Source organism: Callionymus lyra, chromosome 6 (genome assembly GCF_982586985.1).
Source record: "Callionymus lyra chromosome 6, fCalLyr1.hap1.1, whole genome shotgun sequence".
In the NCBI taxonomy this organism is placed as follows: domain Eukaryota; kingdom Metazoa; phylum Chordata; class Actinopteri; order Syngnathiformes; family Callionymidae; genus Callionymus; species Callionymus lyra.
Window position 1 is genome coordinate 15,603,285 of NC_141823.1, and position 15,813 is coordinate 15,619,097.

Below are 15,813 nucleotides of genomic sequence, written 5' to 3' on the forward strand. Positions count from 1 at the left end.
TCTGTTGCCTGACGAGTGAATAATCAAGTTGTACCCACGTCTTTCAGCAGGGGGCGCCGCATGACAAATCTGCCCCCTGCTGACAATCAAAGGCCCAATTTCCTTTGGTGTCTTTTTCAATCAGTGTCCGGTGATCAACAACTGTGCTCGGTGTGATTCATGCCTCGCTCCCTTCCTGCTCTATTTTTGGGCTCGCAGTCTTCACGGATTCGCTCTCATTCCGGATCTCTCTTCATAAGCTCCGACTTAAGCGCAGAGACATATAGGCACCATGTCACGTCTCTGACCGGTCCGAGGGATCAAAAAAAACCGGCTCGCAAGATTAGCCATCACACCCTCTGTCAACCCCCCAAACACCCGGGCCACCCCGTCTCCTGGAGTATACATTAAATAGCCGGGGGGGCCCCGCCCCTACACGCACAGATGTCAATCAATGCCCATTGTAATGGCAGCCAGAGCCCTTTGAACGAGCCAACGAGACTCTCCTTCCTGTTCCTGCGTGGCCCTTTTTAATTTGCCGCAGCTGAGGGGACACATGGCGGCGGTCCCTGGAGAATGCCCAGGGTCAGACGGAGGGCACAGACGTGGAGAGGGGAGGCCTGCCTCGGTATCCGATATCCACCGCTTTGTGCGATACATGTCAGCGATTCAACATGTCAGATGTTGCTGAGTTATAGACAGATTTTTCAACGAGGGGAAGATCGATCAAAAGTAGAATCCCGTCCGAGTTAGAGTCACAAACGACTAGATTTGGTTCCTCCTATGATACTTTACTTTGAATCTCCTAAAACCAGTCCCTCGTTTATTTACCATTCCATTTTTCACTTGTTTAAATGAACATTTATTTGAACTTGCAAACCCAACATTGCATATGAGGTGCCGACTCTCTCAACAATCCTCAGTACATGATCCCTGGAAATGTACTCTTTACTTATATGATATACAATAATGTCTCTTTTTTTCTCATCAATTTCACGAATGATGAGGAGGAAACGTAATAATATTAATCATCAAGTCTAAACCGTCTAGTGGTGAGGAAGCGCGAATATTCAAGAGCAAAAGGTTTTCGTTGGTTGGTGTCAAGCATCGTGATAAAATAGTTTTTCCGGAAAAACGGTGGCTGTTCTGCGAAGCCCTAAGTAGACAAATAATTGACACAAATAATTGTGTCATTTTAGTCATCTAGTTTTACTAAGTAGAACACAAAATGTCTCGATATTCAGAGTAAATGTACACAGACTCCAGGATTCATTCTCTACTTATAGTTCATAAAATCAATGCTTAAGACTTGTAGAAACATTAAATTCATTGGTGAATAAAAAGTTGTTTTTGAATGCAACACAAATGCCAAAATCAATCACAGACTGCGTACTGACACATATATATATATTTTGTCCGATTCAGCTTGCTTAAAAACATGGCTAATCGAGACAGGCCATTGTATATGCGCTCGCTATGTTATATGTCAATCACTTTTGACATATAACATAGAATTTAAATTCAGTATTGTAGTGACCAATCGTATGTCACTAAATAAAGCAGAGTGTAGAAAGGCATCATGGGAGTTCATCGGTTGTTGGCACCATGAGTAATGTTGGTGTGGTAAGTAGTAGTACAATAAGTTTTGCAGTAGTTTTAAAGTTAATAGTTTAGCCGTTCCTGACTGTAGCTACAATATATCTAGATGTGTACTGTGTTTGCATAGAAAATAATAATCCTCAAGACCACAAAAATTTCACCAGCAATATGGGCAAGGGACCCCTAGAGTATATGTGTATATGTACACAAAGTACATCAAACACTATCTCAAATGACTCCAGAACTGGTGAACAACTTTTTTCTTTTTTTTTTTTTTTTAAATCCAGTAAGGTCACCACAGTCATCCAGTTTGATCATGAGTGTGCATGAGCACCTAGTCTGGCTCTGACTCACACTGCCGAGATAAGGCGGAAAAAAAAAATCCCACATTCTCTGCATAACCATGGGCAGGACAGACCCGGGTCCACCAGAACATCCCATGCTAGTCTTCCTCCTACCATTGTCTTGTCCATAGTGGGGTCACTGTAGAAAGTCAGACCACACTTCCATTAATCCTCCCACAGCTTCTCCAAAGTAATTAAAGGCTTTAAAGTGCAACTAACGTGAAAACCCAACTTTCCTGAACTTTCCTGTTTTGAAGTTATGATTTTTTAAATTTCTCCCCGTCTGAAATCTCAGCGAACGAAAGGTTACGGGGGGAAGTCCATTATTACATAATAATGGCTTCACTCCTCCTCCTCCAGCCGGCTGTAATGACACCCCACTTTGTTCATACAACAAGTCCCTTGGAGTTGGAGACTTCTGGTATTGATGACACGCGGTGACAAACCTTGATGTTTCGCAGAAGAGTGGGTGTGGTTATGGTCAACAAGATTTAATCTCCAATTTAAAATAGAATTTCAATGAAAAGAGAGTTTTGTACAAACAGACACATACTGATGATACAATAAAGGTCTAAGATCTAATTAAGAGACACTTAAATCAACTAATTAGTTTCCCATAAACAAGTTTAATTGCCTTTATTTTGGATAATATTCATCAAGCTCACAGCCCGGGGGCCAAATCTGGTTTTCCAAATTATTTATTATAGCCCACCAGATGGTTTTATCTCAAAGTAGATTAATGTTTAATTTTCCAAAATAGTTTTTTTAACAAAGGACCAAGTTATTTCCATCCATCTTTCTACGTTGATCTTAGTCTTAAAGATAAGATAAAGAACAGAGACGATGGATGTCAACAGTAGCAATAAAACTAATAATAAGGACAAACACAGATCATTGACATCATTTGAGCTTCAAAAAATGAAATATAAAAATCAGACTCATATTTACTGTTTGGCAAATACACGTTTTGTTCGGCAGCAACTTCATCTTTTTTTTTTTTATAAAAACGGAACGGAAAACGGAATCATATTAATGTCCAGGATTAAAAAAAGTTGTCACACTAAGTTCCCAAAACCATAACCCAACACAGCTTGCATAGTTATAACCACTAAGTGGCGTTAGCTTAGTTGCGTTCCAGAGAAGTTATAAGTGCGAACAGCATCTTGTGCAATAGTGACTAAACAAGATCAGTTTTAGAAGTTATTGCTGTTCAATGATTTGGTTTCATGCTGCGTTTATGACGTGTTTATATCGTCAAAATGTTCCCATTTCTGCTTTTTTTTTTTACCTGACTTGGCAAAATGAGTAGTAGTTAGAGGACATACAACTGAAAAATCTTTTACTGAAATAGGAGCCTAACTCCACTAAGGGTGTATTGACAAGAATCTGGCGATACCGTACGATCAAGATACAGAATACTGTAGGAACAAAGATGCTTTCATTGGTTTTTAAACAAATCAGCTTTAAATGCTGCTGGAGTCAACTGTATCCTCTCGTCCTCATTTTAATCTGAAATAAATAAATACAAAAATCGAATTATTCTATACACACTTTCTTGATATATAAAGCATTCAATAACTACGATGAAAAAGAAAAAAGCTAAATCAAATGTGAAATCTAAACGGTTGATACGGTATCGTGATAAAAAAGTATCAATATGTAGGTACATTGATACTTTCTTACACCCTTAATAACTACTTTGTCCCTGTGTGTATTAAGTTCAACCTTTTGTTCGGTGGATGGACCGTTTTTAAAGAAATCTAAATACAAGAAAAATAGTTTTACAACTAGACCCCAAAATCCCCTGACACAAAAATATATAATCAGGCGAAAATACGTTTTTGTGAACTCAAGTGTTGTTCCTTTAACCTTTTCTCATACAATCCTGGACTTCCTTCATGGTGTTGTTCCATCTCTAATCTCCTTCAAATAGGCCTTAATCTATTCACCTGAATTCCAGCCATGCCAATGTGAGAAGGAGGCTGTATCATAACACCCTCACTCCTTCTCTCGCTCCACTCCTCCTTCTCTTGCAGGAAATAACTGAACTTGAGCAAACATGTGCACACTCACACACTCTGGCGCAGCAATCTACACCAATCACAAAGGACCGTGAGTCACGGTCATTGTGCGGCGGCTCAAAACAGATTGTGGAACACATCCCCGACAGTCCCAGTTTCTCCTGAAAGGGGAAGGAGGTCTCACAGTCAACAGCTGTTACTGTCACTCATTATCATCACACACACTCACACACACAAGCGAGTCGGAGCTTGAACAAATACCCACGCATGACCCCCGGCATGCGTACACACTCCCTCGCCGACACTGAGACGCACATGAGCGCCGGGCAGCGGGGTCACCCTCGCAGCCATGCTTCATAAAGGGCTGAGTTACAATAGGTTTACTGTTACTCCGACGACAGCCCCGATACAATAGGACTGAAAAGTTGCCCGATGCTGCTCTGGTTCTCTCCGAATTTCACTTGATGACAAGGAAGACAGCGCCAGGAGGGACAGCATGTTTTCAGAGGACGCCCGTGAAGGTGAGCAGCTCCTCCGAGAGGTTGATGTTTCTCTTGACTTCTACAACCTTTGTGGTCGGGATCATTTAATGAGGGACACTCTTGTGTAGTGGTGTGTAATTGGTACGAATCTGGCGATACTTCTCACCGTACAGTGAGAATTATACGATATATTTGGATATATTGCGATACTGTAGGATCAACGATATATTTGTAGTAGTTGTAACTTCTTATTTTGTTTGGAAACCAAAATATGTCCAAATATCAGCTTTAAAAAGCTGCTGGAGGTGACTGTATCCTCTCATCCTTAGTCATTGCCGGGATCCCATGTTTGTTTTAATTTCATTGTTCCTTTAGCTGAGGTGGACAGAATTACTGCTTCTACAAATATTGCTTACTTACTTACTTCTTTCTCGTGGCTGGCCAGTGTTAAAAAAATTAATAAAAATGTTATATTATCAATGAAATAAAACGAGATTTAAAAAATAAAATACATATTAATTACATATAAAATATAAGGGCATTACAATAAAACAAATAATTAATAATGAATTCAAATAAATTACATTTAAGTAAAGAATATTCATGCCATGAATATTTGCATTTTATTTGTTAATATCTTTTCTATATTATTATAAAAGATAAAAATGTTTATATACACATTTTTATCTTTTATAATATTATAGAAAAAAAGATTATATATATATACACATTTCTATATTTTATAATAATATAGAAATAAATATTACAAATTCACATGCAAATATTTATATATATATATATATATGTGTGATTTTGAAAGACGAAAATAAATAAATAAACAATAGCAAATGAGGAAAAACATAGATACAGAGCTATTAGATACACAATATCGTAAAAAAAAACAATGCGATATATCATTGTTATAATATTTTCTTACACCCCTATACTGTTGTGTCATGACATCCATTTATCTCCTAAACTTTGGCTGGAAAACCCCGATTTAATAATGTCTCAATTAAGACTCAGTCATGGCTGACACAAGACAAAAGAGACAAAGGTGGATCAAAATGACATCAGGGAGGGGGGGAAAGGGGGTAGAGTGGCATTAGTATGGCGCAGTGGAGGGTGTTTGGTTTTGGGTGACAGATGGGACTCACCCAGATCCAGAGGGCGTGGTGCTGAATTGTGAGATTCCTTTATGTTGGGACAAGCAGCGAAATCTGTAGTGCAGCTGTCAATGGATCAACACCTACACAGGTCCCCGTTACATCCACCGGAGTGTTGCTCCTCCAAGCAGAATCAACACATATTTCCACAAATACTGGCTGTTAAATATTAACTTGGTGTCTGGGTAAACAGGGCATGAAGGAGTTATCGTTTACAGAAGGTGCGTCTGTTTTATGATGGTCTGGCGGACAAGGTGCAACGATGACACCAATGAAGAAAGAAGCTATTCACCAATCGGAAAGTGTAGCCTCAGGGTAAAACAAAACGTCTACTGGAAGATGCTTAAACAATACAAACAAATTACAAATAATGTACTATTTCACCACGAGACACACTTTCAACTTTTTAAAGCAAGAATATCTATTTATTTTCAAATAATACGCATCCATACGCATTTTCCCATAATAACACTGTAAAAATCATTGGTAACCAACATTTCTTACTGATAAAAGTAAAAAGAATATGTTCACAGTAACAATATCGTGACTAAGTCCAAAATGGGCGTCTCTGCCCCCTGTGCCCGCTTTCTCACCTGTGCGGAAGTCAGCACAGGTGAAGGACATGATCTCCTCCCCCTTTCCCATTTTTTTTTCCTCCCTCCTCCTCCTCCTCCTCCTCAGGTGGGACAGGACAGCAGTTCCAGTCCTGCTCTGGCTGAGGCCGAACGTGTTGCACTCGTGTAAATATGAGCCAACGTGAAACTGTCTTGTTGTGTTTCCTCTCCAGTAACCGGACGGACTAATGGGGCTGATACTGCTGATTCTCTGCTATTGGATCCACACGGTGGAGGGTAAGAAGAAAAAGTTTTTGGGAACTACAATCAGAATCAAAAGGTGGCACTCCTTTAAGAGTAAACATAACAGTATCACAAAAGAAATCAAATCTTTCACTTTGAAAATATCGAGACATGGCGTCGTCTTGGTACGTTTGTATTATTTAGTCTTGATTCTCAACATGTAGAGACTTTTTGTATTTATTTCCTCATTCTTTATCCATGTATCAATAACAATACCTGTGAAGAACTTAATTTAAACCATATTTATTATCTTTTATATTGGTTGAATTAACATGTGTCAGATTTCTGTATTTATTCTGTTTTTAAAAGGCAAGTTATTCAGTCAGTTTATTTTAATAAATATATTTTTAGGCCTTAGAGATGTAAAATCATTCTTAGACATAGCAGTGTAATTTATTTATTTTTTACAAAAACGATTGTGATTTTTTTTTTACAAAGAAAAAAAGGCCAAAATAAAATCCAATGTTTGGTGATGTTATTTGGCAGCTGCAAGAGATTGAACTTGATATTTTGCCAGGCTATATTCAGTCGCATTAATAGCTGCTATTGTTACCATTGTCATCATAATAATTGCTTCTTAATGACAAATTGATCCCTTATAATTACCCAGTGGGTGTTTTATAATACCTACATTACAGGAGTGGGATGTGCAAACCTTCTTAGCTTTGTCAAAAGACCATGTTAGAGTGATCGCCGTAAAAAAATGTTTATTATTATTTGAACTAGCCTCCATCACAAGAAGCTAAAGGAGGAGAGAGATAAAAAGGTTTTTGTTGAATATCAAAAGTAGGTTTGGTGCGGGACTTGACTGTTCTTTTCTCTGTAGGATCATGTTCTGCTGGTGGTGCTGTGACTTGTGACGAGTGTCTCCTGCTCAGTCCTCTCTGTGCCTGGTGTACACAGGAGGTGAGGCTTCCAACGCTGCTAAACTACTTTAAGTCTATTCCATTTAACTATTTTCTTGGCTGGTCAGAACTTCACGGACTGGTTGGGAGCTAGCGAGAGATGTGGCACCGTGGACAGCCTCCTGGAAAAGGGTTGTGCCGGGAACATGGTGGAGTTCCCCGTTTCTAAGGGTGAAGTTCTTCAAAACGAACCTCTGGGGAAGAAGAAAGGAACCCAGAACACCACCCAGATTTCACCTCAGAGAATGTCACTGAAGTTAAGACCCGGTAAACAAATCTTTCGTTAATACGCCAAAGAAAAAATGTCATAGGAAACGATTGTATCTTCATTTTTTTTGGACAGGCACTCGGGTCACTTTCCAAGTGAAGATTCAGCATTCTGAAGACTATCCTGTGGATATTTACTACCTGATGGACCTGTCTGCTTCTATGGTGGACGATCTGGAGATGATCAAGGATCTGGGATCTACTCTTTCCAAAGAAATGGCAAATCTCACCAGTAAATTTCGGATGGGCTTCGGCTCATTTGTGGAGAAGCCTGTCCTTCCTTTTATTAAGATTCGAGAAGAACATTTGGCAAATCCCTGCAGGTATGTAATCATAAACGTCCAGGTATGAATCGAGGTTGATAACGTTTGTCACAGAGAATTAGGTCTGACCTGCCTGCCTACGTTCGGCTACAAACACATCCTTTCCCTGACGAGCAGCACCGACAAGTTCAACCAGATCATCGCGAGACAGCGCGTCTCCGCAAACATCGATATTCCAGAGTGTGGTTTCGATGCGGTTATGCAGGCGGCCGTGTGCGGGGTGAGACGCTTTCCCAGGAAGTTTCCATTTCATCTTAGTTATCTCTGTGGCAAACAACATGGGACATTGTTCTCCTCGCAGGACAGGATTGGCTGGAGAAATGACTCCATGCGTTTGCTGGTGTTCGTCAGCGACGCCGACTCACACTTCGGAATGGACAGTAAAATGGCCGGCATTGTGATTCCCAACGACGGACAGTGTCACCTGGACGGCAACAATGAATACTACATGTCAACAGCACAGGTTGGCTCGGACCGTCTTTCACATTTTGGAGGTTAAATTCCACATGATAAGAGATAGCTGTGTTCCTTCCTTTTCTCCTCTTCGCCCTTTAATTTGCTTAAAAAACAATTTGTTCTTGTTGGATTCCCACACCATGCCCTCATATGAGCCATCAAACCAAAATAAAAAAACAGAAGAGGAAACTCCCTATTTATGCTTCTTGCTAGCATCTGAAGTCCAAGGTCATTTGTGTATCCCACACAGTTCTTCCAAACACTAACGTTTCATATCTCCATGTTTCTTTCAGGAGTATCCGACTCTTGGCCAGCTCATCGATAAGGTTGTAGAGAACAATATTCTACTTATTTTTGCCGTGACGGACGACCAGAAGGAGAATTACGAGGTAAGGCCCAACCTTCCCCTGTTTTTGAGCTATTTTGTATTAGATGTTTTTGTTTGTTCAGGCTTTTCCTTGATTTTCTGCAACTCCTGTTGTGTTATCAGTATTATCTTGACCTTTAAAGTATATACTTTATTCAATATTGTTTTGATTGTTTAAGCACTTTGTGACCCTGGTCTGGAAAAGCGCTATACAAATAAAAATTACTTACTTACTTACATTGTGATTTGAGGATTATTGATGACATCTGGATAAAGGTGTATTATAAAAGTTTCTTTCTTTGGTCTCTCAGAACTATGCAAATCTCATACCCGGAGCAACGGTTGGAGTGGTGGCGAGAGATTCACGAAACATCTTGGAACTTATTGTAACAGCTTATAAGGTGATTAATTTATCCAAAATTAAACATTTAAAATACAGTTGAACAGATAAATGGCTACTTCTTGTCCTCGACTGTTTTTTATACCTTCTACTGTTTTCCACATCTCGCCAGGTTATTCTTTGCATCAGCATGTTCCCCTGCAAGTCTCTGCTTGTCCAGCCTGATCTAAGCCCACTTGCTCTCACTTCTTCACTCGCTGCCTTCCGCTGCATTTCTCGCTCCTATCCCCGAACCTCACGCCCCCCGGCGAGTCCACACCCCTCTAATTTCTTCGCTAAATCATCCTTCACACCCGTATTTAGCCACAAGCAGCTAGCCACGCAAAGACGAGTGCACTTGATGGGCATTTATGCTTTTAAATGATTGTTTAGTCTGCAAATAAGTGTTTTCGTCGTCCCTCCTTCCATCGGGTGGTTCAACAAAAGAAACCTCTCCAGCAAAAGCAACACATTAGAGAAGCTTTAAACACAAAAATTAAATCTCTTTCGCTCCCAGACGGTCCGTCAGTCCATTAGTCATAAATCGCCGTCCTTCCTCGAGGTGCTGCTCAGGTGTGCACCTGGATGGATGACTCACTTCAGGAGAACCTATAAGCTGGCACATTAGAGGTCAGCAAAGTTCAATATGCTCTGGGCTTTCCCGTTTTTTGAGTCACCCAGCTTATGAAGGTAGAAGTCAGCATTAGAGAGTCACTCATTTATGTTTGACTATTTGCAGAATTTGTTTTTAGACCCTGGCTCCTCTCTATGTGGGTTTATTTTTTTATTTATTTTTTTCCCAGGCACTCTAGTTTCCCACGTGAAGGGCAAAAGCTCGCTTGATCTTGATTTCCTCCATGAACTTTGAGTTTCTATGTCTCTCTGCCTCAGCGGTCTATGTGGTCTTGTGAATGGTCTTGATCTCGGGCTGCTACTGGGTCCCTAACAAAGCCGTATCCACATGGATATAGGTTATATTTATTGGTGTCATTCTCAGAAAGTCTTGATCTTGACTCAGACTCTGTTGGTGTTGACACACTCTGGTCAAGGTAATGTCTTAGTCACGGCTGAGGTAGTCTTGACAACACTACATGTGGCCCCAAGAGATCTGGAAACCCATATAGGACTTATCCAGAAATATATAAAGGATTTCATTAATTTAACTGCAAGTTTACAGGGGAACTCATTCAACGATGCTGATTACAGGAGCTGCGATCGGAGATTGAGTTGGAGGTCCTCGGAGACACAGAGGAACTAAAGATGTCCTTCACAGCAATATGTCCAAATGGGATGACACTTCCTGATACGAAAAACTGCGCTAACATCAAGGCGGGTGAAACAGTAAGTGTCTCTTCCATTTCAATTCATTCACATGAAGAATTATTTTATATTAAGAAGCTGATATTAAGAATCCTAGTTTTTGAGCTTTTGTGTCTTGTGGACATTTGTAATGAAGATGGTGAAGACTGTTGATAAGGTTAATGGATTCGTGAATAGAAGTTAAAAATGTAGCTAAGAAAAAAATCATATAGTTTAGCTTGTGCGTGTCAAATTCTGAATCAGGACTTCAAATTTGAGTTTGATTTCATGGATATACAATGCATGTTGATTTTGTGATGTTCCGCGGCTGGATAGCCGTTCTTGAAGTAAACAAACAGAACAGTAAAACATTGCCCGATAAAGACTATACGATAATTTTTTTTTAATTTCAGAGGCAACCTTTCTTCACATATTGGTAAGATTGAAGGAATAGAAAATGTTTTTCTACCATGGTAGTAAATTAGGCTGAGCAAAAAGCCAAAAATAAAAAGCCAAATTTAAGTGTCGACCAGTATTATTTACTTGCTTTAAGAAGAAAGGATTCAGCTATCAAATACAAATTACTTGACTTTATATCTTAAACATTCCTAAGTAATAAATATATAGTGATCTTCCTCAATATGTATTGATCATTTCCATTACTTTTTTCCCAGGTCTTGTTTAACGTATCGGTGGAGCTTCCAGAATGCTTCTCAGGAAGCCGGCACTTCTCCCTCAAACCCGTCGGCTTTCAAGATAGTTTGGAAGTTAAGCTGGAGTCGCTTTGCGACTGCGACTGCCAACCACTTCCAGAAGTCAACACCACCCGATGCACTGAGCAGCAAGGGAATTTCCAGTGTGGCATCTGTGTGTGTCATCCAGGCTTCATGGGAGCCAAGTGCGAATGCGATGAGAAAAGCCATTTGTTAAGTTACTGCATGGCCAGCAATGACTCCGAAATATGCAGCGGTCAGGGGGATTGTTACTGTGGCCAGTGTGTGTGTCATGCTTCAAGCTTTGGCAACATCTATGGACCTTACTGCGAGTGTGATAATTACTCTTGTGTCCGGTTCCGTGGGGAGCTCTGTGGAGGTGAGTTATGCATCTTGAGTGCTCTGAAAGGTTCAGATTAAGATTAAGATTATTGCTAACCGACCCTTTTATTTTGTTTTAGGCCACGGAGATTGTGACTGTGGCGAATGCCACTGCGAAAGCGGATGGAAGGGCCCGTTTTGCAACTGCAGTACCAGCAACGAGTCGTGCATGTCCGAGGATGGAACTCTCTGCAGCGGTCGAGGCAGGTGCGAGTGTGGGCAGTGTGTTTGCTCGAAACCCGAGGCTTCCGGAGACAAGTGTGAGAAGTGCCCAACATGTGGAGACGCCTGTAGTTCGGCAAGGTGAGAACACGATTGTGCCACGACCATCAAAAGGCTGATAAAAGCGCAGTGTAGGACTTTGGTGTGATTAAGCTGTCCGTCTATTCTTTTATAGTGACACAGTAGATTTCCTTTCCATTCACATGATCCGTCTGTTCTGTTAAGCACGGTTGTATCAGGTTCTGGTTCCCTTGTTCACATGTGTCTACACCCTGCAGGTGACTTTTAAAGACAACCAGTTTCCTCCAAGCAGCTGTCATGGCCGCTGCCATTCGATAGCACTGTTGTTGGGAGAAGAAAGTTATCGGAGTACAGTCCTGCGATGTGCTTAGTCCCCTTAGACCTCATTGTAAGATCTCTTGGGTCCAACCGGGTTTCTGTTCTTACACCAGATCCTGTGTCGAGTGCCATCTTCAAGAGGATGATGGTGTGGTTTGCGAGCAACTGTGCAGCAGCCCCAAAATCTCTTTCAACACGACGACAGGTAAGAGACAAACATGATCCCAGAATACAAATCAATTTTTATTTCATACATTAAATGTTTTTAGGTTTTATATAAAGCAAGAAATATTGTCTTATTTGGTTTAATGAGCTAGATTCCAGTCTTTAGAAATGAAGATGACACTTAAAATGACACAATTAGTTTAGAGTTCAAAAACAATTCTGCCAATGGTGTAAAAAAAGATTTTCTTATTAATTTTCTTAACCCTTGTGTGGCTTCTGGCTCAAGGTGACCTGGACAGCATCCCAGAGTCCGCACAGGGGTAAAAAAAAATACAGAATTAGAATGTCTTATTTACCCTATTGGTGTTTTTATTGTACCGTTTACAAGCAATTCAGGTCTCATTATGCCTTCATAAATCTTGAAGAAAGACCAATTAAACAGTCTTTACTTTAGATATACTTAATTTTTTTTAAATCAATATTTAAACTACCATTTATATATATTTTCATAGTTTAAACCAGAGGTGAAGCAAGGAAGGCCTCATAGAATAAAGGATTGAATTTAGAAGATATTGTGACATTTGAGTTGTATCTGTTGAAATACAATAGGATATTGGGCACTTATACAGTCACTGTGTTTGTCTCCTATAAGATATATTTAACTGGATTTTTTTTATCTAAACAACCAATGATTTATAAAAGGAAAATCATGAAAATGTACAGGGGTGCCCAAACTTTTTCATACCACTGTAATACTGGTTTTCTTTGCAAGCAGTGTCAATATCCGTTTCTTACTTATCGTAAGATATTAAGTAAACAGAAAAGCTTGACAAGGGTGAGTGACAAAAACAGGTTGAAAACAGGTTTAATTTTTTATACATCTTATATTTAACTTCGCCATGGAGAAGAAACTGGCTTGTAGAGTATCTTTCTTTTTTTTTATCAAACTAAAATCTGTACTTACTCTCTCCACGGGTCAAAGACTTGAAAGAATGTTGACCCGCCAGGACTCGGGTGTCCCTCAGAACTCCACCGACATGCATGTCCATTTAGCCGCCGCACAATAGGGAACACATATTTTTGGCTTGATGTCCAGGTCATGCTATTGTGGTGCAAGTGAATAGCCTCTAGACATGAGCTTCCTATATAAGAGAGATTATTTTAAACCTACATGTGCAGGCCGAGGGGGGGGGGGGTGTATATCTGATGATCACTTTTCAAGCTTCAGATGTGAAATACAATGACGTGGCCTCCACATTCACCGATTGCAGTCTTTGATATGGAAATCACACTGACAGCCTAACAAGAGGAGAGTAGATCCTTTTACACTCCCAGCATAATGTTCAGGGGGAAGATGATATACAATGTTCTAGTGCCCTCATCCCTCATTAGATATGTTCTTGCTACCTTTTCAGGACACGACAAGAGTCCTTCTATTGAGTGCACGCTGATGACGGAGAACGAGTGCTGGATCTCTTTCACGGTGGTCGGAGGCGACACCGACACCACCGTCTACGATCACATGTATGGTGAGTGACACGGACACTGGAAAAAAAGACATTTCTGTTTGCGCTGATCCTGATGTGTGCTTTTTTTTTTTTTTTTTTCCCCAAAGGTTGCCCCGAGGCTCCTCACATCCCCATGATCATCCTCGGGGTGTCCCTCTCCATCGTGTGCATCGGCTTGATCCTCCTGGCCGTTTGGAAGGTGTTGGTGTCGGTCCACGACCGGAAGGAGGTCGCGAAATTCGAGGCCGAGCGGTCGAAAGCGAAGTGGCAGTCGGTAAGAAGCGTATTGTTTATCTTCCGATGATGAGGGGTTGAATATGTTACACGAGTACACAAACAACAATTTAGTTCCGATGTCAGATAAGCTCCTCCCTTTTTTTTCAGGGTACCAACCCTCTGTTCAGAAGCTCCACGTCTACGTTCAAAAACGTCACTTACAGGAACGGGGACCGAGGGAAGATTAACTCAACGATTCACTACTGACGATGTACTGTAAACAATGCAAGACTACATTTGCGTGCACTTGAGTGTGTGTGTGTGTGTGTGTGTGTGTGTGTGTACAGGGTATTTGTTAGCTAGCGTATGTGTGAGAGAATGAAACTCTGAGTCGAGTCAGAGAAGTAAAAACAGTGAGTGACACTGGGAACTAACGTCAAATATAATGACTGCTGCTGTTGAAGTGCACTGTTTTCTCACACTGGAAGAAGATTATTTCATTTTGCTTCAACATTAAACATTTGGCTGCTTTAACATGCAGAAGACACTGAAAGTTGTCAACTACTGAAACAAATTACTGTTCTCTGAATGTATCCGTGTCGTTGTTTCTTCCGTTGTCGTGTTTGTACGAGGTTTTTTTGTAAAGCAAGGCTGAGCCTTCGGTTTTTTTTAAAATATGTATTTGTAAGTGGTTTGCTGAAATAAAATTGTTGTTGCTGGATATTGACTTCCGTGCTCTACATATACACAGTTGCACTTACTTAAATGTTATTTTGTTAATCATTAAAAAATACATGTATGAAAATAAGATATAAAATGTTTAAATAATCGTTATTGCTTTTACTTTATTCAGGTGAAAATCAAATGGTTAAAATAAAACGTCCACCGGAAGACTCCTGGTAACCAGTATTTACTATCCCTTTAAATAAGAAAATATTCTAAAGTATCCAACATGGATTTTATACTTAAACTTTGGGAACTGGTATTGTCATTTTTACTGGCCCACACAGAAAATAAGTATAAGAGAATATGCAATTTCTCAATTATAGATTATTACTTTTTTGAAAGGTGTATTATTTCTCTGAATAACATTAGCCTGTGACTATTTACACATCAAGACACTCGTTTAAGTCCAGGTTTCCCAAAAAACCCAACCTGTTAACTAGTGTAAATTAGTTAAACAGTTGGTCTGTAAATATAACACCAACTTTCAAGTGGTTGTCGACCTTCTGCTTTAAACTGGTTGTGATCCAAATGTAAAAATAAATATAAATTGACTGCTTTGTTTATACAATGAGTGCCTTGTAGGTGGAGACTCCTGCGATTGATGACGTGCAGTGACAAACCCTGATGCTTGACCAATCACAGCAGAGTGGGTGTGGTTATGGTAAACACATTTTTATCTCCAGAAAAAAAAAATCTAATTCAAGCCTCAAGAAAGTTTTCCCTCTTCACCACCAACCAAAAAGACATTTGCAACACCATGTTTTAATCATACTTCCTGTCCACCTAGATTTCAGAAGATTTAAGATGAATTGTTGAAATTGATAATTAATATCAATAATCATTAGTAATCAATCTTAAGATGGAAGCAAGACACTGTCAATGTGTGCCTGCTTGTTCAACCAGTTAGTATGCATCAGGATAGTGTACATACTAACTAGTACGCAAATTCTCGACAGATAGTACGTCTCAAATCAAACCCTGCTGCTACGCACTAACCGGTAATGACGCGACCGCTTCTTCTTCTACTACTATTTAACGATGATTGCAACCAGCTGTAGGAACACTATCGCCACCTGCTGGCAGCAAGTTTTGTTTGGAT

The 15,813-nt window shown here is 40.0% G+C and overlaps 1 protein-coding gene across 1 annotated transcript; it reads left to right on the top strand.

Annotated features, from left to right (window-relative positions):
- The first annotated feature begins 6,285 nt into the window (after window positions 1-6,285).
- On the top strand, window positions 6,286-14,709 carry itgb6 (integrin, beta 6). The gene is made up of 15 exons (XM_087793885.1): window positions 6,286-6,442; window positions 7,275-7,354; window positions 7,422-7,620; window positions 7,697-7,943; window positions 7,998-8,163; window positions 8,245-8,406; window positions 8,693-8,788; window positions 9,078-9,167; window positions 10,352-10,486; window positions 11,119-11,536; window positions 11,619-11,841; window positions 12,213-12,304; window positions 13,680-13,793; window positions 13,880-14,046; window positions 14,157-14,709. Exons 1-15 carry the CDS (start codon window positions 6,394-6,396, stop codon window positions 14,253-14,255), a joined length of 2,337 nt encoding a protein of 778 aa, XP_087650011.1. The 5' UTR covers window positions 6,286-6,393; the 3' UTR covers window positions 14,256-14,709.
- Window positions 14,710-15,813: the final 1,104 nt, after the last annotated feature.